Source organism: Equus caballus, chromosome 15, assembly GCF_041296265.1.
Source record: "Equus caballus isolate H_3958 breed thoroughbred chromosome 15, TB-T2T, whole genome shotgun sequence".
NCBI classification, from domain to species: domain Eukaryota; kingdom Metazoa; phylum Chordata; class Mammalia; order Perissodactyla; family Equidae; genus Equus; species Equus caballus.
In genome coordinates, this window is record NC_091698.1 from 105854110 (window position 1) to 105877529 (window position 23420).

Consider the following 23420-nt stretch of genomic DNA (forward strand, 5'->3'; position numbering starts at 1 on the left):
GCTGTCAGGGTAAAGGCAGATCTCTGTCTGCATCCCTTCTGTTTCTGAACTCCTGACCCCCCGGTCAGAGCCCCCCACGCTTGCTCTGCCCCAGTGTCAGCTCTACAACCATCCACGTGCTTCTCCTGCGCTGGGCCAGCTGGTGGGTCCGTCTCTGGATCGAGCCTGTCCTGCCCCCGGTCTCTGCTGGGCTGGCTGTTCAAGTCCTCCCTCTGTCCTTGAAAAAATAAATAACTAGTCTACCAGTGCATGTTTAACTGTATGTAAAATACCTGTTTAGAAATGTTAGGTCAAAATCCATACATTAGTTATCCTCATTTTCCCAGTTCACCTGCTCAATGAGCATAGTGGTTTTGACACATTCGGTCTAAACTTCCTCACTGGGAAAATGTAATTGGTGGTTACCTGATAAACAACCAAATTCCAGCTCATGAAATTCCACGCAGGAGCTGTGAAGTGTTTCCACAAGTACGTGGCCCGTGGGGCTCGCCTCTTGAGTAGATGCAGTTGATCCTGTGTGTTATCTGAAGCCTTACTGACGTTCAGTTTTCTAGTGGATTGGCAGAAGGTGGATGGATAGGTACTTAAAGTAATATTTTGTCTTCCCATAATTATTGTTTAAACAAATTCGTGTACTGTGACATAGTCGATCTGTCATTCAGATAAATATTCATGTGATGAATCTAGCCTCAGCAAAGAGATGGTTCATCCAGGGAATACATTTTGAGATTCAATTTCTTAGCTACCTTATCGCCATTTTGAAACGGAACATTTAAAAATGACATAGATTAGTGATGACTGCAGATCTCCCTATAAATGCATTTCTTGTTTCTTCACAGGGATCTTCGCTTTAACAGAATCAGAGAGATCCAGCCTGGAGCATTCAGGAGGCTGAGAAACTTGAATACCTTGTAAGTCCAAACATTCTGCTGGGAACCAGGAGAGAAAAATAGAGAAGTCGTGACACCTCCGCCTGTGGGTGGATCTCAAGTACTGCGGTCGACCCCGATTACCCACGGTGGATGGGTATGGATGGTCGAGGCCGAGGTGGAGCCTGAGAGGAGTGTGCAGACTAGGATGGGTCGCTGAGGATCCCATGCTTGGTGGCCGTTCTGGCATTGTCCCTGACGGTCTGTCTGACAGCCGTGAACCTGGCCATTGTATGGCAGTGTGAGCTAGGCCAAAGGACACATGCTCCCCTTCTCTTCGTGTCAGCAACTCAGCCCCTTGTTGGGCCGGGTTCGCTCAGCTGTGCTGGTCTCCCACCACGGGGTCGAGGGCACGGCACTTCTCCTGAACTGATGTAGACTCAGGAAGGGTTGGAGGGCTACCCAGTTGCGCCCCAGGGTTTAGACCTCAAGGGTGGAGGAAGAGAACAGGCCCGACAGCTGAGTGGTTCTGCAGCAGACCCCAGGCTGCTCTGCTATCTGCTGTACTGAGCACGGTGGGAGGCTGGTTTCTCTGGCTCTTCTGCACCTGGACAGTGACTGTTGGGTGCTGGGGAATATGCAGGGCAATGGGATCAGGAGCCTGGAGGGCAGACCACCTGTGGCTCTGCATACCAGTCCCTTCCCATTGGCTAAGGACCTCCCTTCAGTGACACATCTGGCTTGACACTCTGTACTTCCACCATGGCCTTCCAGTTGGCCATAGTCCCGGCTGAAGTAGAAAATCTACTAACAGGATGAAGACAGATACTCCTTTGTATAGGAGAGAGGGACCTGTTTCTCTCTTACATACAAAGGTGAAACAGTGGGGTAACGTGGATGCTCCTTTCTTGAGAAAATTTGTAGTTACGGGCCTCTGAAGGTGCTATGTGTTTGTGTTAATTTAGCATTTCGTGAATGTTGATGTTAAGGTCTGTAGCTGTTTTAATTCTGATTGAAACTTACTTTCATAGGCTTCTCAACAATAATCAGATCAAGAGCATACCTGGGGGATCATTCGAAGACTTGGAGAATTTGAAATATCTGTAAGTCAATGATCAGTTCTTTATCCCAAAAGCTTGTGTTATCTGTATTTGACTATTTCATCATGGAGCTAAATTTTTACTTGCTTATGAATTATTGTAAATACACCCATTTAAAGAGGTTTAATTTTCAGAAGGTGAGTGAAATTTCAGCTGGGATTTTTAAAGTGAGTTGTCATTGGTATAAAGAGCTGCCTAAGGGATTTTTAGTGTTTAGCTACTAAGCCTTCAGTAAAATAGGTTGAAAAAAGTTAAAAGCCATAGCCTCTGACAATCATCCTGGGACTAGTGATACTTGCTGAGGTGGGAGTTGCCCTCAGGTCCAGTTGGGTGTGAACAGCTGACAGGTGTCTCGTGAGACAAAAGCTCTCAGGACGGTTGAGCTCCCTTTGCAGCTGTGGTGAAATGTACCGTGTAAATTACAGATCTCTTTGGAATGTCACTGACTCCTGCTAATTTTCTCCACTTTTCTCCAAGTGATTTCATTTACTTAATTAACTTATTGGGGTTTGAAAGATGTGCTCGTTGAAGTCAGTTTTGCAGTGTAGAAGACGCCCTCTTGGGGGTTGCTGGTTTGGTATCTTCACGGCACTTATTCTAAAATTGGGAAGCGTTAAGAAAAACACTCCGATTACATTCCTCGTTCCAGACAGATTAGAAGTATGTGTCATGTGCTTTCAGCAAATTATTCTTACTTTTAGACCTTAGATAACTTTTTAAGTAGAACCATTTTAATGAGGGATTTACATCAGTGATTTTTATTGGAAATTTATGTTATACGTGAAGCTGAATGTCTTTACATTATGTTGATTTTTAAAACAAAGCCATATTGTGAGTGTTGATGTGGGTTTTGAAATGTTTAATTTTAGACTCATCAGTGTTTCTTAACTACAGAGTTAACTTTAACTGTTAATTGAAATATATTTTCCTCAATGAAGATATTTGAAAGTGTCATGTGTAAACAGATTTCCCACCACTTTTGGGATAGTATGTTAATTTTTAATTCTGTATGAACGTTACCAAGCCTTGTTACACATTTTCAAAATGAGAGACAGGCTGCATGTTTATTCTTTGAACTTTTCTTTGTTTGCTTTATTATTTTTTAAAATTTTAAGTGTAGTGCAAGTTCCAGAAGAAAGGTTTGGATTTCTTGGAAAGCAGAGGCAGTTAACCGATAGCCAGCATTCACAGTGTGTGTTTACGTGTGTACGTGTTTACGTGTGTACATGTTTAGTTTATTTTTTATTTTATATTTTGCTTTTGGTATGAATTACCTAAGATCAACTTATTTACTCTGTAAATATATTTAACATTAAGGAGTTTGGGATACTTTGTTTTTCACTTAAGGTGATCTCTTTTAAATAATGCTTTAAACCTCATCTCCTGACTGGCTTACTCTCAAGGCTTCCATGCTCCAACCTTTTTTCCTCTCTCCCACTCGAACACATCCATGATGCACGTTTGCCGTGGGTACCGACTGGCAGTGGGTACCACAGGTCACTGGGGATGGGCTGAGCAGAGGTCAGCAGTCAAGAGAGGAGATAGACTGTGATGAGAAAAAGCCCTGAGGAGTAGGGATGGAGCTGTGACGGGAAAGACCCCGGGGACCCCTTACTCACGTGTTCAGGGTCCCCAGCTCCCTTCTCCTTAGACCTCACTGGGTGAGTACAGTCTAATAAGCACTGATGTAGGAGAATGCAATAGTATCATTTAAATATTTAAGAGCTCTTCTGTAATTTATTGATTTTATCAGCCTTATCTATTTGGTCAGTGCCAAAGTATACTCTTAGAAGTTGAATATTCCTTATCCACCAGAACCCCAATTACTTCTGGGAGGCATAAACCTTCCCCTTAGTTAGTATTTCCTCATGATGAATTAGCACGAGATAGAACTCATATTCAAAGAGTCAACTCTGTGATGAGGTAGAGAAGTATTTGTAATTTACTGTTAGAAGATGATCAGTACCCAGTTATTCTTATGAAAGCAAATCATGTCCCAATGTCTTTATAGACATACATTCATACATATTAGTTTGGTTCAGTTGTTTTACATATTCTTTAAAAGGAGTCCTTTACTCTCATTTTTTTAAAGTGCATGCAAACATGTTCCTAGCGCTGTTTGGTTTTTGTTCTGTTTTGTTTTTAGGAAACAGGCACAGAAACCTCTATTCACATTTACCTTCTATGGGAATATTATCATCAGTAATAACTCACACCTGAACAGTAGTTACCATGTGCTGGGCCCTACTCTAAATCTTTCTGTATATTTATTTAACTTCACTCAGCCAGCCCTGGTGGTCTAGTGGTTAAGATTCAGCACTCTAACTGCCACGGCCCGGGTTTGTTTCCTGGTCAGGGAACCACACCCACCCTCTGTCAGTTGTCGTACTGTGACAGCTGTGTGTTGCTGTGATGCTGAAAGCTATGTCACCGGTATTTCAAATACCAGCAGGGTCACCCGTGGTGGACAGGTTTCAGCTGAGCTGACAGACTAGGAAGAAGGACCTGCCCACCCACTTCCAAAAAAAATGGCCATGAAAACTCTATGAATAGCAGTGGAGCATTGTCTGATGTAGCGCTGGAAGGGGAGAGGGTGGCAGAAAAGACCAGGCAGGGCCCCTGCAGAACACAAGTCCTTGGGAGTCAGATTGACTCAGTGACACTAACAACAACAAATTTAATTTCCATGACCCTGTGCGGTGCTGCTATTGTCTCCATTTCACATAGGAAGAAACTGAGGCAGAGAAAGGTTACTGTCTTATTCAAGATGACATAGTGAGTGGCAGTTCAGGGATTCCAGCCTACACAGCCTGGCAGTAACCGCTGCGCCAGGCCCCTGTCGCGGGCACTGGGCTGTTGCTTTCTGGGGGCATTCTGGCTGGTTTGTGTTAGGCTTGTAGTTCTTTGTGAGGTCGTCTCTGCAGATTTGTACAGCGAGAAGTGAGAAACACTTAGAAGGACTGCACCAATCAAAGACAGCAGAGCGGCCCTGACAAATTGGGCCTGCACCAGACGTGGCTAATCAAAGAATAAAACACGTTGTGCTTCTGGAGATGAGGCACGTGGTATTACAAGCACGAGACAGAAAGTGTTGGTTATTTGGTGGAATAGCTAAGTGAAACCCCAGCCCATGGTAACCAACACAAAAGAAGCTTCAGCCTGAGGTCAGCTGTAGGAGGGCAGTGGGTTTCGGTTCGTCCCTCTGCCTACATCAGTGGTGGGGAACCACCAGGGTTCACATCTCGAGTCTGGGCGTGGAAGTCACGTGTTTACCACCGCGTTCTTGGGGTTCGCCGGCATCTGCTGCTGCAGAGATGTGTGAGGAGAAGCGTGGCACTGAGAAGTCGTCGTGTCCCAGACAGATGGGTAGATCCAATGTGCACCCTTTTGTGGTTCTTGTTGGAATTGTGAAAGTTTGGTGTGAAAGTCTTCATCCTTGATAAATTTGTTCAGGAGTTGACTAACTTTTCTGTAAAGGACAGAGTTGAGGCTTTACAGGCATACACTCTCTGTCATGACTACTCAACTCTGCCACGGAGCACAGAATCGGCCGTGGGTGATACTAAACGAGCGGACGTGGCCGCGTACCAACAGAGCTGTACTCGTGGACCCCGAAATTTGAATTTCATATAATTTTCATGTGTCACCAAATTTTGTTTTTCTTTTAAAATTTTTGAACATTTTTAAAAAATGCAAAAACCATTCTTAGCTTTCGGGTCATACGAAAACAGGCGGTGGGCCAGTAAAGTGATTCTTCTGACAGGCCTTTGTTGCTCCTGTTTTGTAAGAATGGGATTCTGGGCGGGTGAGAGTCATTCGGGACACATGTAGTCTTCACACTGTCTACTCTGCAAATTCCTTCTGGATATTTTGAAACCGCATGTGTGATAGAATCTTATAGTCGACGCATATCACATGTTTGTGGGGAGTGAGGGACTGTCAACAACTCATAGGCCATGTTCCAAGAATCTACCCGTTACACAGCAGAGGTCTGACCACCTCCAGTTTGGGGATTTTCCTTTGAGAAAGGGAAGGGGAGCCCCCGTGAGAGGGGCTGCACTCGCTGTGTAAAGGTTTTGTTTGTATTCTCATGGGATCGTTAATTTTAAAACTGTTTCCATGTGTCGCCTTAATTCTCCTTTTCCGTCTGCAGCCGTGGCCTCTCGTGGGCACTAACCCCCCGTGTTTCTTGTTTCAGCTATTTGTACAAGAATGAGATCCAGTCAATTGACAGGCAAGCCTTTAAGGGACTCTCCTCCCTAGAGCAACTGTAAGTGTCCCTGTCCTCCGTATTCAGGGTCTCGGGTGTCACCTGCCCTCTGCCTCTCATAGGGAAAGCGGACTAAGTGGCTGTTTGCACGATGCATGTCTGTACTAAGTGGGGCGTAGGGAGCATGTGCATGCAGGTGGAAGAGCCGTCACTGACTGGTCATTCGTCTGTCTGTCGGCTCCCTCCATCCAGTAGGAGACATTTATTGGCTTCCGCTGTACGCCAGACCATGTGCCCCGCATTCGTGACGCAGAGAACAGTGAGGCCGAGTGGCTCCTGTCCCCACGGAGCTCCCAGTTCAAAGGAGAGACAGGCTTGCAGACAGATTTGAGCACGAAAGGTCTTTCGGGGAGAAGAATCCAGGGCAGTGCAGGGCGAGGAGACGGTTCCCATTGTACTGTTTCCTGTTTGTGAATCTGCACTCGTGCAGTTTACTTTCTTCATTCATGATGTCATTATTTTGGAGAAAATCAACTGTTTTCCATGTGCTTCTAGTTAGCGTATGTGACATGTTTCTTTGGCGACATATGATGTCCTACTTTGCTATGAAGTCAGAGTGTTAATTTTTAAGTAGAATTCTTGGTAAAAGCAGTTTTTTCTGGTTTGTTTGCTTGGCCAGTTCACCTTTCAGTCAATGAGCTGAAGCAATTCCTGAGGAGCTTCAAGTTGTCACATAGTTTTACTTACATGGATGGAAAGCAGCTGTTTCCCGTAACGCAGCATGACATCCTTCTGCTACAACTGTTGATGTGTTTTCATGTTTTGTTGGTTGTCTGGGCACAGAAATACCTCCAGAGACCTTACGGCAGAGCTGGGGAGAGTGTTCACCCGAAACCCAGTGCTTTGGAAGCAAACCCAGTGCTTTGGAAGCACACCCAGTGCTCGTGTTTCTAAATAAGTGTTTATTTATTCAAGTTTGAGCTGCTTTCCTGAGCTGATGGTTCATGGCATAGAGTGTATTGGGGAGAAGTTATATCTAAGAGCTTGTATAGTCCCTGCTTTAGAGAGAAGGAAAAAAACGGATTTCAGACCATTATGTTTTCCAGAAACACATGGAAAATCTGGAAAACATCCAGATGGAGGGAGAGTTTACAAGGGAACAAGTTCTTGCATCCGACACGCTTTTAATGGCACGAGGGCGATAAGGTAATCGTAGCAGACAGCTGTAAAATCCTGGCTGTGGTTTACACACGCTGAAAAGATGAGAACTAGGTGCTGCTCATCGAGCTTTATGAGGGGGCAGGTTGAGCGATTTTTAAGGAAGAAAGAGGTGAAGTCCAGGGGGAAACGAGGAGGGCAGAGGAATGGCATGTATGGAACACCGAGTAGAATTTTCTGACTTAGCATTCTGATGATTGTGGGGGTGCATCCTGGGTCAGGCTGTCTTCAGAACCCAGGATTGGTGGTTGGGGTCTCTGCTGCTGGGACTCCTCCTGCACTCGGGTAACATCATTGGGTTGCTGAGGGGGGTGAGGACACAGTTAGGACCAGGTCCCCACCCCCCAGGAGGGCACTGCATAGGGAGATGAGTGTGTCCCCCGAGAACTCAGGCGGATGCTGTCCCTGACGTGTGTGCACAGTCTGTAGGTCTCCACTAACTCCATCCCCGTCCCGTGGAGGCCCCTCCAGACCCAACCGCTGAAGAGGTGGGCTTTCCCAGCCAGAGGGGAGACTTTGGGCTTTGAGGCCTGCCAGTGTCTGCTGAGCCTCTCAGATAAAAGATAAACTGAGGCATCTAGAGGTTTTAAGAGTTTACTTGAGCAAAAATTGATTTGAGTTGGGCAGCGCTGACCCATGAGTGGTCAGGAGCCTCCCTGACGGGATCGGGGAGACCGAGAGAGAAGGTGCTGGAGCCAGAGAGGGAATCGCTGGTCGTCTGCAGCACACGCCTGGTTGGCCATGTGATGGATTGTCCTTGGGTTTCCATGTTGTAACCTTGAGGCATTTCCAGGCTCAGCTCTGGGCTTGCTGACGTGGGCGCCAGGGCATTGGAGCCCCTCAGTATCGTGATTTCTGTGTTTGATTAATTTAACATGGGCTCCGTGGGAGGCCGTGGTCCTGTGTCAGCGAACGTGCGTGGCCAGAGTCAGAATGTGGATTAGAATTGGGCCTCACTTCCCATCTTTGGTCTGTGGCTTCCTCCACTGTGGGATGGGTGGCTGGCACCCCCGGCTGCCCGGAGCCGCAGCTGTTCCAGGAGCCCGTGAACCCCTGATGGTTAGTTTTCTTGGCACCATTTAAGCAGGCTGCCTGCGTCCTGCCTGGGCGGCCTCTTTCCTGGCCAACCTGCGCTGTGGCTGCTGCGTGTAGATTTTTAAACAAACTCTAAATCGGGACTGGCATGTCATGCCTCTTCTTCCTCATCCGCTTCGCCCAGGACTCCCGCCCTGCCTGCCTGCCCTGCTGAGCGAGTCTGCTCTCTGCGTCTGTGTCCTCGGTGGGCCCAGTCCCCAGGCTGCTCCTGGGTGGCTGTTGGAGCTTCTTGTTTGCTTCTGTCTCCTTTGGGCACTGTCCTGTGGCCGCCATCGATTGGGCATTTCCTTCTTTTCCTGCTTCAGTTCACCCTGCTCTCATAGTTTCCACTCGTGGATGGACGGCACTGGGCACAGACCTGTCCCCTCCAGGCGACGGGAGAGGGGGTGGCAGAGGGTGAGGCAGCTCTGAGCTCGGTGGGGAGGCCTGAGCTCTGCCAGCTCACAGCCCACCCCTGCACCCTTCTCAGACTTGGGGTCACCCTGTGGTCTTGGTGAGCTGCCCAGGGACAGAGCTGCATACGGACAGGCCAGGGGTGCGGGCAGTAGAAGTTTAGTGACCTTGAAGTTACAGTAATCTCAAACGTTAGTGAAAGTGTCTAACTGATGAGGGGCGAGTTTTGAGAAAGCTCTCTTTGATGTGGGTTTTTGAGACCTGTAACCCTGGTGCTGTGACTGTCACTCCCGGGGGTCCCGCCTCTCACGGAGAAGCCAACGTTAGAAATGCATGCCTGTTGGGGTGGGTGCGTGAGTGGAGACCCCTCTTCTGCTGTGTGGATGGGGGGCTCGCTCACCTACACCCCAGTTAGGAGGTGACAAAGAGTGTTTTAGGTAAGGGACAGCCCACCAATTTTCAAGTGAGAAAAGCAGTATTCAGGAAAATTAGAAGAAATTAGTCATGCCAAAAATGTGTAAATTATGGGAAGCAAGGAGACGTCTTAAATGGAAAGAAGCATAATCTCCAGGTGGTCTGCACTAAGGGACGTTTGAGGAAGTGCGTTAGCTCCCTTAGTCCAGGGCGATTTTTCTTTCATTATTTCTGTAGTTGTTGTTTCTGTAGGTGACAACATGCTCAACATCAATTTAAAGTGGAAATTGATCCCCCTCCTAACTTCGTTTATAAGTTAAAAGATTTGAATGAAGGTATTCACATATCTATGTGCCGTAATTAAGATCATGTTGATTTTTTTTCTAGAAAGGCCCATATATTTTGAAAGTGAATCAGCAGGGTGGAGCTGTCGTGGTTTTTCCCTCCGGGTGTGAAGGAAAGGCCCACGCTGTGTCTGACCCACAGTTGTCGTTGTCCAGCCAATTCTATGAAAATCTGGGCCCAAAATAGAGTTGTGTTTAATCTTCCTGTTCGATCACTTCGTCTGTTTTCCACACAGTGTAGGACATCTGGAGAGTTATCTGTTGACGTTGAATTTGAAATGACTTAGAAAAGAAACTTTCGAGCAGAAAATCTAAACCTGTAAAAAAAGTAATTAAAATCATTAAATTTTTTTTTTTTTTTTTTTTACTTCTTTAGATACCTGCATTTTAATCAGATAGAAACTTTGGACCCAGAGTCGTTTCAGCATTTGCCAAAGCTCGAAAGGCTGTAAGTTGACCTTCTGTCTTCACTTGTGGGTTGTGGAGCCCTGGGCTCTGCCCATTTGCTGTAACTGAATTCTGGTCGCTATCTGTTCACACACCTGCAAACTGCCTCAGCAGGAAATCTGTGCTCCTCATCTAACAAGTCAGAAGCAGGACTTAGAATTTCTTCTTTTTGGGGAATGGTGATAAAATAGAAAAAAATTTCTAGTTCTTTTCTGGACTAATAACTTTGTTCTCAGGTTCATTTGTATTAAGTCAATGCAATCACTGAGATAGTTTCTTAAAAGCTGATTTAATTGATGGCTTACACTCTTCTATGCATCTAAGAAGTATTTTTAAAAGTTACTTTGTTGTCTTGTCTCTTTCAACAGATTTTTGCATAACAACCGAATTACACATTTGGTTCCAGGAACATTTAATCACTTGGAGTCCATGAAAAGATTGTGAGTATGGGCCCTTCTGTGCTGTCTGTCCAGCAAAGCCTAGCTTCTCCATTCGTGCCCCTTTCTGTTGGGTCCTGTGAAGTGTGTGTTGTGATCAGAATGCACAATAGCAAAGAGTTCTACAGCTGGGGGGTGATGGGAAGCATCAGAATGTAAAACCGAGATTTGAGGAGATCCAGGGAACGTGGCAGTGGGATCATCCTTTAATAGGCGAGGAAGACATTTCTAAGAATCAACTTTAAATTCTTCAAATTAATTTTTAATTCTGTGGTGTGTATTTACTACTGGAAATAAAATCAGTCTAGACAGAATCTCTGTGCTGTATTCCTTTTATTTAGGCACCCATGTAACTGAACATGTTAAGTAGACTGAAGTGTACCCATTTTTAGGTCTCCAAAACTAATGTTGCCTTGTAATGGGTGCTTTCTTATAAGGGAATTAAAGCATTTCAGTATTGATGGAGGAAGTCATTGGACATCTTTTTTGTGTTTTCCTTTGTGGTCTTGAAAGCCCTTGTTTTTTAGTTTCTATCACTGACTGCGTACGATGAACTAGATGAGAAAGAAACAGAAAACTTATATTAAGAAGCCAGACCCAGAGTGGCCTTTTGTCTGTTTCATCTCTTCAGTGAAATAAAGTGAAATAAGACATAGACTTTCCTCACTGTTCATGATTTGTTTCTTTGGGGTAAAGCAATCACCAGCCGACTAAAACCTCATTCCAGGGGAAGGACGTGATCAGTGCTTCCATATTTGATGGATAAGAGAGAGTAGCAGAGAAATTGCCAGGATCACCAAGATGAGCTCAGGGCAGGCAGGCGGGGCTGCTGCGTCCTGATGAACACGCTGACGGCTTTTTGACAAAGGCTGATCCTTCGACCTCAGCACCTCCTTTCTGCCTGCTATTTGCTCCCTTGACTTTGCTCATTCTGTGAAACCCTGGATTTCAGGCCCCACTTAATTGCGCTCTTGTCACCCAGATGCCAGAGCAGGCCTGTGGAGTTGGGGGCCTTCCTTCTCTTGGTCTGCTCGGCCTTGGGAGGGCTGGCCAGGGTCACGTAGCTAATCTCCCTTCCTGTGGCTTCACCCCCTGAACCCTGAACCCTGTGGCCCGTCTTGAGCTTCAGGGGGCTGTCGGGTCACAGGGAGCTGGGCACGTGCTGGGTCCACCTCTGCCAGGTGCACCCTCATCTGAGAAGTCAAGGTGCAGTGGGGGTGTGTCACGACTGCCTTCAGCCCAGTAGATTCGCCCTGTAGGTGCTCATCAGAGAAATGACTGTTCAGGCAAGGGTTCAGTGCTGCCTCCCCTCCTCTCCGAGCGGCCTCCTGGAGAAACACGGGTGGGAGGTGTGACATCACAGCCCGTCTCCCCTGGGTGAGCTCTGGGCCTGCAGAGTGTGAACTTAGTGACCCACCGCCTGCCGAGGTCACTGGGTACCCTGCTCTGGGCTCCCAGTGCGTCTCTCTATAGATGGACGTGGCACCTGTCTCTGCTGGTCTGATGGCAACTCTTCAGGCCCATCTGCCAGCACTTGTCATGCGTGATGCCAACATCCCTATACCTGTCTGTGCTCCTCTTCCTGTCACCATTACTCCCTCCTTTTGTGCTTTGTGCAGACTCCGCCCCCTTCCTCGGGGAAGGAGATCCTGCTTGTCACGCTTCTTGAGACGTGGGTCTCCTGCTTCACAGGACACTTTCCTCGGAGACTTTGAGAATGACTTTATCCTCTGAGATCTGTGCCCTGTGAGCTGGCGTCAGACCAGACCCAGCCCCAAGTGGCAGGGCTACCGTCCTCCTCTCCCTTATGGGGTAGTTAGGGTTAAGTGAGATGCACACCATCTTTTATTTGTGCTGTTTGGGTTTTTTCCTACTCTTGGCTTTCTCTTTCTGTCCACATGTGCATCTCTGCTTGGTTCTCCCTGTTGGGCAGGACTGGGGCTGATGCCATCGTCTGCAGCGTGATCTCATCTGCTGCCCTGATCCCGGCCGGCCCTGCTGTCCTGTGTCTATTCAGGTCTGTCTGGAACAGGTGCCATCTGCTGTTCTCGAGTCTCACTGGCTACTGCTTCCTTCTCAAGGCGACTGGACTCGAACGCGCTTCACTGCGACTGTGAAATCCTGTGGCTGGCGGATCTGCTGAAAACCTACGCCAAGTCGGGCAACGCGCAGGCAGCAGCAACCTGTGAACATCCTAGACGCATTCAGGGGCGGTCAGTGGCCACGATCACCCCAGAGGAGCTGGACTGTGGTGAGTGAGCCCCGGGGCCCCCAGATGGGGGGTGGAACCCCCAGGCACCTGGGCCCTGCCCCCTGTGTTGGTGTGCCAGAGGGCCCGGGACGTACACTAGCTGAGTCTCAAAAATCAAGTCCTGGGGGGACCTGACAAGGACCCATCCTTGCAAAACTCTCCTCTGTTGTGTCTATAAGAAACTAATTATTTGGTAATAAACTTGGGTTTTAGTTTCAGGTTCCCCTGCAAAAACTAGCATAATGAAGCACATTGCCACTCGCTGTCCCTCATTTTGTTTCTCAAGGCTGTCGCTGCCTGACCACAGGGCTCCTTGGGGGAGCTGGCAGCTGGGATGGGGTGACTCCTGGGGGAGGGCACAGGTGGCTGGTGGGGTGCTGGCAGCGTTCTGCATGCTGATCTGGGCGGTGGCCACACAAGGCATCCGTGGCTCGAGTTCGTCCAGCAGAGTGCATCTGTGTGCTGACTGGATGGATGCCTGAGCAAAATAGCACAAGAAAAGGGCAGAATCAAATCAGGTCCTAGGGCAGAATCTGCCTTGTCAACGCCTATGGAGTTACTCAGCTTTTTCTTTTCTTTTAATTTGAGGACTTTTTTGGGGGTGCTACAGTTAGTTTCTTAAAAGCATCATTATTCTGTTGTAAATATTAAAAACAAGCTTAATGAAAATTAGTACATTTCATAAGCAGCCCGGCAACCACAGCACCGCACCCGTCAACGTTTGGGCTCCTCCATAAAGTGCCCTTTGTGAACGTGTTTCCCATCTGTGGTGGCTTGCTTCAACAGGCTGGGTGTCCAGAGGAGCCCTGGCCGCACGTTCCCGCCCGGCCCTCGGCTGTGTCCGGACCTCCGTCAGGAGCCGTGCGCACGGGCGCAGTGGGGCTGGGTTGGGCTCGCTGTGTGCACCGGGCTGACAAGGCGCTATCCTCAAGATTCACTTACTGGGACAAAGGCCAGAGGCCATGGATGAGTGTGCTCCCACTGGCCTCCGATGGCTGACCCTGCCGGGCACGGCGGAGTCGTTTTCCCTGGCCCCTCCCAGGTCTCCTCCTCTTTCTGGCGTTGGCCTCAGGGATTGCTCACAGATGTCCTTGGGTGTGAGTCCCGGCCACCCTCCTGCCCCCGCCAGCTCCAGCTTCAGCAGCAGGGCCCCAGCTCGGGAGCGGCGCCTCCACTGTTTAGTCCAGCGCCACAGCCGCCAGGCAGTGGCTGCGCCTCGAGGACATGCGTCCTGCCCCGACCATCCTGGGCGATCTCAGTTGCTGACCTGCCACCTGGGGTCACCAGGGGCTGGCAGGTCCCTCCTCCAGCTACTTCACCACCTGGTCGGCTCTGTCTGACCAGAGCACGTGGAGAAGCAAACTTTCCCAAAGTCCCCCAAATTCAATGCTCGGGGCGACAGATGGAAAGTGGGTGGAGGCTCCTTAAAATGTGGCTGAGGGTGCGCTGGGAGAGCCTCGAGGAGGCCAGTGGGTGGTTCTGGAGCTGTGGGGGAGGGGGAATCGAGGGGCGGCAGTGTCGGGGGTGGGGGCTCCTGCCGTGGGCTGTGGAGCACCACGAAGATGGGAGGCAGCAGTTCAGGATCAGGGCCAGTTGACGTGCGCGGGCGGCGAGTTTGCAGAATCTCTTTGACGACTGAGCGGTGATAACGATGCCGACCACATCTGTACCCGTGAGATGTCAGATACCGTACACACACACACACGTTTGTGTATGTGAGTTCGCTTTTTTCCCTCTGTAATTCTCTCAGCAAATGTACATGCTAGGTAGATGAATACATTGAGGCTTCAAGAGGTCAAGTTGCTTCTCGAAAAGTCCCATAGTTAGTAAGTGAGGACTCAGAGAATAGTTGTCACGCCCAGCATCTCTCAGCTGCCGGGGGCTCTGTGGACGGAGTTAAGTGGAAGGCCTGGTGTGTAGAAGGGACGCCCGCTGGTCACCGGGAGCTGTGGGTGGTGGGGAGGACCAGAGTGTGAGACACCTGGCACTTAGGAGGTGCGAGGAGGCAGCTCCTCTGTCCCCAGGGTTGTGGGCGAGGAGACGCATACGCAGGAGGACGAAGGACGAAGGGCAGCTCTGCTGCCCTGCCCGGTACAGCTTCTGCTCTCAGCACTGCTTTCGCTAAGAAGTATTCTTTTCTGTTCTTTTATTCATTAAAAACTGTTATTCACGGAGTGTCCAGTTGCACAGGTGTCATGCTTCCTTGTAGGGTGAGCAGACCACTGAGGTCATCACCTGATGCTTGTCTGAGACCACCTCAGTGTCAGTGTCCTCAGTTCTCAGCGGGGTTTGGTTTGGTTTACTGGATGGTTTAACCAGCAAGGTCTCTGTGTCCTTATTGGCACAGAAAGGCCCCGGATCACGTCCGAGCCCCAGGACGCAGACGTCACCTCGGGGAACACAGTGTTCTTCACCTGCAGAGCCGAAGGCAACCCCAAACCCGAGATCATCTGGCTCCGAAACAAGTAAGTTGGGTGTTGGGCAGGTACCATCGGGGCGTCTGGTGCCGTGACTCTCACGGTCTGTCCGGTGCTCTGTCTGCTGGCTGGCCCACCCCCACCCCTTCCAAACCCCACTTTGACTCTTTCTTCCTCTTCGACGGAGGAAAAGGTATAAAGGAGAAAACATTTTTTCTGCGTCTCTCCTGCTTTGCAGTAGCAGGGGGCCAGGGAGACGTCTCGGCTGTCCCAGGCCTCCGTGAGACGCGTCCCAGTCCTGTCCTGTGAAGGGTGCAGCACCTTCTCCCAGTCGGCCTGCGGGGGTTAGCAGTAAAGGGGCAGCGTGTCACCCCTTGCCCACGGTTAGGAATGGAAGGAAACTCGGTTCTTCTCTCCCCGCCCACTCTCTCTGGTCAGAAGCTGTGGGGTCTGGTCAGTGGAGGCTTTGCACCTGGAGCCTTGGGGCCAGTCCTCACCAGATGGGGGGCTCGTCCCTGCTGGGGACAGCGTCTGCAAAGCAACCCCGTCAAGTGAACACAGTGTGCTTAGCTCCCGTGTGGAGCAGGTTGGTCTCCTGAAACAAAGGCCCCCCTCCTTCCACAACCAAAAGGTGTGGGGAGCAGAGCGTAGGTCAGACCTGTGGTCAGTTGGCTCAATGTGGCCTTGGGGTCAGACCCCTGAGGGTCATGTGGTAAATGCAGCACTTTGAAGCTTACATTTTGAACCGAATCTTTGGAAAGAAATCCTCAACGTGAGACCACCTTGTCATCACTTCCCATGTTTATTTGTGCAAGGACTCTGACATGCACTCATTTATGAGCAGAATGCTCGCTGTGGATCTTGGCTCTCAGCGTTTCCTCTTAGAGCTTGCTGGCCATGTTTAGTCATGATGGAGTAAGGAGGACATCTCCGGAGATCAGAGCCCAGACACTGACTGAGTCATCGTCCCTTCCAGACCTGGGCCAGACTCCCAGCAGAAATGGGGTTGGCTCTTGAATCAAGCAGTGTTTGCAGAAAATCGAATAGGGGAACAGCGAGCTTGGCGGATTTTCAGGTGCAGAAGCTTGTGAAGATACGGAGGTTTGTGCTGGGCCTGGATTTGTTGTCATGGCTGAGCTGACGTTGGACTTGGACCCAGCACTGTGTGGGGGAGTGTTAGATGCTGTCCCAGTCTTGAGATCCCTCGTTACCTTGAATAGCTCTGAAGGTGATGAGATTGAAGCTCCAGAGGATAACCCTGGAGGACTTCTGAAATGTTACGAGGTGTGCACTTAAAGGGCAGAGAAGCATAAACTTGCTTCAGGCCCTTGACAACTATGTATTCCAAATGATCCAGTTGATAGTAAAAGTCGAGTGGCAGAGCCAGTCATGGCAGAGGCACAGCCAAGCTCCCAGGCCTGATGTCTAGTGCGGGGCTGTGCCCTCTGCCTGCCAGAATCTGAGGGCCAGCTGCCTCAGCCCCACCCAAGGGGCTGCCCCCCCCAACGGCCCGCCCCAGCTGTTGGCTCAGTGTTTGCAGGGGGGAACTGGGCCATACCAGTGTGAGTCACTCGTGGGCATGAGGTGATGGTTGCCTCCATCCAGACCCCCTGCGGATGAGAGGCAGGTCTTGGAAGGGTGTCTTTTGCTTTTGGAGGATGGTGCCGCTGGGGGAAGTGGGGTGGGACAGGTGGGGGTTTTTCCCCCCACAGGCCTGTAGACTGGGCACTCCCTTAGGTGTCTGAGTGATGTCACTTGGGAAATACCCTCAAACAAGGATGATTTGTTCTGTCGGCACATGTAATCTTTTGCTTTTAGTAACATAAATGTTTCTACCCTGTTATCTTGAATTAATTTGCCAGAAACAAAGGAAAGTGTTTCCTTTGAATTTTTTCCACTGTGCTCATTTTTTCCCTTTGGAATGGAGACGGCTTTAAAACTTTTATAGATTGAACATGTAAATAGTAAAAGTAAATATTTGAATTAATTAGAAACTCAAATACGTAGGCGCATTTCCCAGAAATGCCACTTAAGTCAGAGGCCTTAGGAAAGAGAAGTTTCCTGAGGAGGCCGGGCACGCCCTCTGCGGTCCGGGTGCGGGGAGCGCTCCCCACTGGGATGCAGGCCTTCCGCTGGGGTTGGGTGTTTCCTTGTGCTTTAAGAATTTGAGCGACCAGATTTATGTCTTTATAGTAACGAGCTGAGCATGAAGACAGATTCCCGCCTAAACTTGTTGGACGACGGAACCCTAATGATCCAGAACACGCAGGAGACAGACCAGGGGATTTACCAGTGCATGGCAAAAAACGTGGCCGGGGAGGTGAAAACGCAGGAAGTGACCCTCAGGTACTTCGGGTCTCCAGGTACGTGGAGAGCATTTCACACCAGGCTCCTTCCAGAACGGTCCTTCTTCATGGTCCACTTCCTCCCTTTCCTGCTCAGTAAACACGGACGAAGGCTGATGTCTCAAGGGGAAGCTCCAGTGGCAGGGTCGGTCCACAAGAGAATCAGGCGATTCCTGACTGGTGCTCCAGTCCACGGTCACCCCCTCATCCAGGACGGCCACTCAGAGTGGACAGCTGAGGCCGGTCCAGTGGTCCTGTGGGTGCAGCCGTCAGAGGGGAGGGCAGGAGCGGCGTGCCTCTCCACTCACCCCCGTCTGAAGGGGCTTCTACCAGCTGTTGCCACTTGGCAGTGGGGTCTCTATTGTGCTGAGCGCTCTGGTTATTTAAAAAGAAGCCATGGGCCTGGCCCGGTGGTGCAGCGGTTAAGTGCGCACGTTCTGCTTTGGTGGCCTGGGGTTCACGGGTCCAGATCCCGGGTGCAGACATGGCACCACTTGGCAAGCCATGCTGTGGTGGGCGTCCCACATATAAAGTAGAGGAAGATGGGCACGGATGTTAGCTCAGGGCCAGTCTTCCTCAGCAAAAAAGAGGAGGCTTGACAGCAGATGTTAGCTCAGAGCTAATCTTCCTCAAAAAAAAAAAAGGCCAAAAATATGGATTTTTATGCAAAATTCTCACATCTAAGTTCCCATGTCTAAAATTCCCACATCTGGTCTAAAAAGACTGTCTGAAGCAGAGGAATCACAGCTGTGGCCTGGAATCGGTCTGAGTTCCACCTGGTTGCAAACCCTGCTCTTGCTGACGTGTTTCAGGCTACGAACGAGCTTTGGCCAGAACAGGAACTGGCTGTTGGAGGAGTCGAGTAGAGTGGTCTGAGCCACCACGGCTGCTGGAAACAGCACGGCCGCTGTGGCGCCTCCAGGGGTCCATGCTGTCCCTCTCCTTGGGTGGGCCAGCAGAGTCCATTTCTTACCCAGGACACGTTGCACCTGTCACTGCCTCTGAAGCCTTCCTCCCCGCCCTCGGCATCGTCCGTCAGTCACTCTGGGTCAGTGTACCCTGGCGGTTTATATTTCAGGCTGTTACAATACAATACCTGTCGGACGGCAATATAAGTGGTTTGTCTGTATTTCCTCATTGAGATTCTTGCTCCTTAAAATCTGGTCTCGTCTTTGTATTTCATAAAGCCAAATTTAAAATCACAGGTTCTGCAGATGCCGTCAAGGCAGCCTTTGACTTCGGTGTTTTTCTCCCTGTGAACAGCTTCACAGTCTCTCCTTTCACTTTCTGCTAAAAACGCTAATGTTGAATGTCATTTCTGTGTTTCCTATATCATTACTTAGATGTTTGATGAATAGGGCTTGAACATGGGCAGACGTAAAAAAATGTGGGAAAGTCTCTCCTGTCTCTTTCCTTCATCCACTGAATTCCTGTCTCCACTCCCACTTCGCAGAATTACTAATAGGAGTTTCTCCTTCATCCTTCTGGAAAGGTCATCAGCATCGGCAAGGCCTGTGATTTTCTTACTTTCCACATCTTGGAGGGCTTTCATTTCCGTACATGAGGCTCTTCTTACTCTGTTCCTTTTTACAGTTGCAAAGAATTCTGTCATCTAGATGTGACATAATCTGTTTAGCTCCCTTTTGGAGTACATTTAGATTTTTTCCACATTGTTATCCCAGGTCCATATGACTTTATGCAAAACCCCTTGTGCCAGAAGTTGTTTGAAATTCAGAAATTTGGGGAATTTTTTCAAAAGGGCCATGTGGTGCCTAATCCATTATGCTGACCTACACGTCCTGTAACGAATACGTCAGTATCCTCCAGCCAACTGTGTGGCTGATCACAGGAGGTGGAATCAATGAAGACTCTAAGTAGCCTCATGCCAGACAGACACAGTCTGTGAACAAATAAGTTACAAAAAATATATTTTGTTTTTGGAGCTTTTTGGATTCCAGAATTGTAGGTAAGGGTGTCAGCACAGAAGTGAAAAAACCTCTTATTTGTAGATGTGTTGCTTTACATGCTTGTAAAAATATCTATGGCATATGTTCCTGGCTGGGCAATTTTTGGGTAAAATGGATGAATTTTAGTTTTGGTGAACGTGGCCATGTTACCTTGCAGGTGGGCAGCTTACACCCCACTACCAACCTGAGAGAGGTCTGTATCCCCACAAGCTCACCTGCAAAACACATTAGTATGTGTCTGGATTGTTTTTTTTCTAGATTTACAGTTGAAAAATATTAGTGTAGTTTTAATTTGAATTTTTCTTTTTGTGAGGGAAATTGGTTTTTTTATATGTTCTAAATACACTTTAAAAACAGTGTCTCATACCAGTAAGGACTATTAACAAGGGTTAATAAGGTTGACATAACGTATTTAAATAAACAAAAGCAAGAATTCTCTGGAGAGTTCTGTCCACGGCTCTTACCCTTCAGTCAGAGTTGCTGGCCACTCGACCTAAGGCAGTGACCACTCTCACTGTGTCCGCATTTCTTTAAAAAAGAGAGAAGGCAAGAAAGTACGTGTTCACTTGTTGTTCTGCTTAGATTAGAGGTCAACAGATGGATGAGTGAATGGAAATACAAACATTCAAGCAAATGCCTGTCGCTAAATTGAAGATTAACTCAGAATCTGTGTTTCGTTGTGACAGCTCGACCCGCTTTTGTAATCCAGCCGCAGAACACGGAGGTGCTCGTGGGGGAGAGCGTCACCCTGGAGTGCAGCGCCACAGGCCACCCCGTGCCACGGATCACCTGGACAAAAGGGGACCAGACGCCCGTGCCTGAGGACCCTCGAGTGAGGGTCACGCCTTCGGGCGGCCTGTACATACAGAACGTGGCGCAGGAGGACAGCGGGGAGTACGCCTGCACCGCGTCCAACAGCATCGGGAGCATCCACGCCACAGCTTTCATCATCGTCCAGGGTGAGAACAGTGCTCTGTGGGCAGACCCCTTCTCCCCTCGTGGCGCTCTCGTGTACCCAGAATCACGAGGCCTCTCCAGGCACCTGGCGCCTGCCCCACCCTGGTCCTCCTTGCCTCTCAGCTGGCTTTACTTTTACTGGATGCACTTACCACCATCTGACACCTTTCCTGAGACTTGGTGACGGGTTTATTTCTGAATGCAAGCATCAGGAGGACAAAGCGCTTCGTTTTTTGGCTGTGTTATCCATAGCACCGAGGTGCCTGGTGCCCAATATCTGTTGAATGCACAAGTGTGTGCTTGCAGGTGTGTACATGTGTTAGTAAGTCTTGCACACACCTTGGAATTTCCCTAGGATCAATTTTTGGACATAGGAGGCTAAGAGTATGTATACTTTTAAGACTTAGTGCTGTGCATTTCCAAATTTCTTAATTGACTCTGTAATGAGTTTACTGATTTCTAAATAAATTAAAGTGGGACATTTTTTGGGGAAGCTCTGAGACAATGCAGAAGTGCAACATACAGAGAAATTTGTTCTTTCCTCACTCCTCTCTTCACCAACTCTTTCTGCCTCCAATGGAGGCTGCTTCACTCCCAGTCTGGGAGTCCAGCCCTGGGCCTCTGCACACGTAACTGCCCAGCAGGTCACTTTGTGTTCACGTTTTTGCTGTGGTTGTTACTTTTATAAAACTGGGATCATATAAAATATCCTGTAGCTTATTTTTTTCACCCAATAATAATAAAATAAGTTCTGTTGCTGTACACAGTTGCACCAGATGACATTCTTTAACCATTTGCGGATATTAATTTAGGCTGAGAGTGAGATGAGTCTCTGTAAGTCACTGGCAGCTGCCACCACAGCTGGAATGAACCCCGTGCGCTGCAGCTGGCAGTGTGGTTGGGTGAACAGCTCCCGCCCGCTTCTGCCCTGGGATGCCGAGCCACACCCAACACAGGATGTTCTTCTGTCACTCAGAAGCGTCTCCTAGACACATCTCCTAGATGCCCTGCTCTCGGATCCTGCCCCAAACAGCAGGGTGTCCTCTTAGAACCCCGACATTCTGTCCTTACTAACGGGACGCACCTCCTCTGGGGAAGGAGCATGGCAGTGCTGTCTGTGTTGCCCTTTTACCCAATGCTGTCTTTTAAATGTCGTGTTCCCAATGTTTTCCTTCCGGAAGCTCTTCCTCAGTTCACTGTGACCCCTCAGGACAGAGCTGTCATTGAGGGTCAGACGGTTGACTTCCAGTGCGAGGCAAAGGGCTACCCACAGCCGGTCATCGCCTGGACGAAAGGAGGTAAGAGGCGCCCCTGGGGTCCCAGCCCCGTTGCCCTGGCCCCTCCCTGGGGAGACAGACTCAGGAAACAAGTCTGGCTGCCCCTCGTCCAGGCAAACCCCAAATCCTCTGGACGGGCGGAGCAATGGCGGAACCTGACACGACCCTGGCACAGGAGGGACAGAGGTGTCTGCGTGTCCTGGTCACGGCCAGCGTGGCGGGACACGCAGAGATCCGTTCTTATTGAAGGGGCTTGGGTGTGGCTTTCTGAGGCCTGGCTCCTCCCAGGTAGTCTCTGTGTCTTGCCTTTAATGTACAGTTAATTAGCGTCTTGAATGAAATGTAATAATATGTGGGATAGAACTTTCTGGAAACCATCAGTGGAAGATATTTTTTAAACTTTTGCTGTCCTTTAATTCCCCAATTTCTCATGTCATTTCTTCATCCAGTGTTGTGACTGTTGGTCACGTTAATCCTCTGGGTCTAATCCCAGCTGTCTTCTCCAACTGGCAAACCACCGGCCACATGATTGATGAGGGCACAGCCTGTTCCCCTGGGGTGATAGCAGCCTGGCTGGGCAGGTTGGGGTGAGGGCAGGTGCCCACGCTGGGGGACCTCAGATTCTGTCCTAGAGTAGAGACAGGGTGACCTTGAGAACCTGAGAGTGATCCCTGCCTTGAACCAAAGGGCAGCTCCACCCCTCGTCCCCTGGGGGCCCTTTCCAGGGACTCTGGGTGGAGTCGGGTGGATGCACCAGTGCCCTGGGCCTGCCTCTCCTAGGCAGGAGGGCTCCTCCCCAAGAGGAGTGTGTTAGGACCTCACTTGGAGTGTGGTTTGCCTTTAGGTAGCCATAGTCCCCCCATCCTCTTCCCAGCTCTGTCCTTTCATGCCCGGGACCCCAGTGTGAGCCCCTGCCATCCTGGCCCTGCTCATGTAGCTCTTGTCCGTCTGTCTCGCCCCGTTCTGGGGAGTTCCCTGGGGGCAGGACCGTGTTCTGTTGATCCCTGGACTGGCACACCCCACAGGCATGTCACCACGTCTGCAGCTGCAGGAGCATTTGCTGACTGGAGTCAGGCCGGGTTATGCTGGGCCCTGACCGGAGCAGAGACCGTCCTTTCCTTTTCTCAGATGAAGTTCAGCAGATCCCGTGTTTTCCCTGCCCTCCTCTGCCTGGCGCCCGTGTGTCCGTGTGACTGACCGGTGCCTCTGTGCCTTTCAGGGAGCCAGCTGTCGGTAGACAGGCGGCATCTGGTCCTGTCGTCCGGGACACTCCGGATCTCGGGCGTGGCCCTCCATGACCAGGGCCAGTACGAATGCCAGGCCGTCAACATCATCGGCTCCCAGAGGGTGGTGGCCCACCTGACGGTACAGCCCAGAGGTAGGTGGACAGCGGTCCTCGCTGGTGGGTTTGTCGCTTTGTGTGGACGGCTGGGGGAGAGACAGGCTTTCCACAGTGTTCACGGGACTGTCGCTGCCCAGAGCTTGCTCCCCCTCGGTGACAGCTGTCCTTGTGCTGTCCTCCCGGGGGTTTGCGTCGTGGCTGCTCAGGTCCCTTCCACTTTCCCTGTGAGAACCCTTACTTGTTTGGATGATGCTCACATGGAGCTCTGATCAGGCCGACTCCTCAGAGGACAGTCGATCGTTTCCACTGGCTCCATGGTGCCGATTTGGAGGGCTGT

General features: G+C 49.8%; 1 protein-coding gene across 6 annotated transcripts in view; it reads left to right on the forward strand.

Annotated features, from left to right (window-relative positions):
* PXDN (peroxidasin) overlaps nucleotides 1-23420 on the forward strand; it is an 87719-nt gene that overhangs the window by 37708 nt on the left and 26591 nt on the right. For 4 of the 6 annotated variants that reach the window (XM_070236802.1, XM_023619630.2, XM_070236803.1 and 1 more), the window contains exons 2-12: nucleotides 840-911; nucleotides 1901-1972; nucleotides 6168-6239; nucleotides 10020-10091; nucleotides 10459-10530; nucleotides 12609-12778; nucleotides 15126-15243; nucleotides 17389-17558; nucleotides 20194-20466; nucleotides 21646-21762; nucleotides 22961-23119. In XM_070236802.1, the coding sequence (XP_070092903.1) occupies nucleotides 840-911; nucleotides 1901-1972; nucleotides 6168-6239; nucleotides 10020-10091; nucleotides 10459-10530; nucleotides 12609-12778; nucleotides 15126-15243; nucleotides 17389-17558; nucleotides 20194-20466; nucleotides 21646-21762; nucleotides 22961-23119 (1367 nt within the window). The remainder of the gene's footprint in view (nucleotides 1-839; nucleotides 912-1900; nucleotides 1973-6167; nucleotides 6240-10019; nucleotides 10092-10458; nucleotides 10531-12608; nucleotides 12779-15125; nucleotides 15244-17388; nucleotides 17559-20193; nucleotides 20467-21645; nucleotides 21763-22960; nucleotides 23120-23420) is intronic. The other 2 variants (XM_023619631.2, XM_070236804.1) reach the window with 1 other exon arrangement.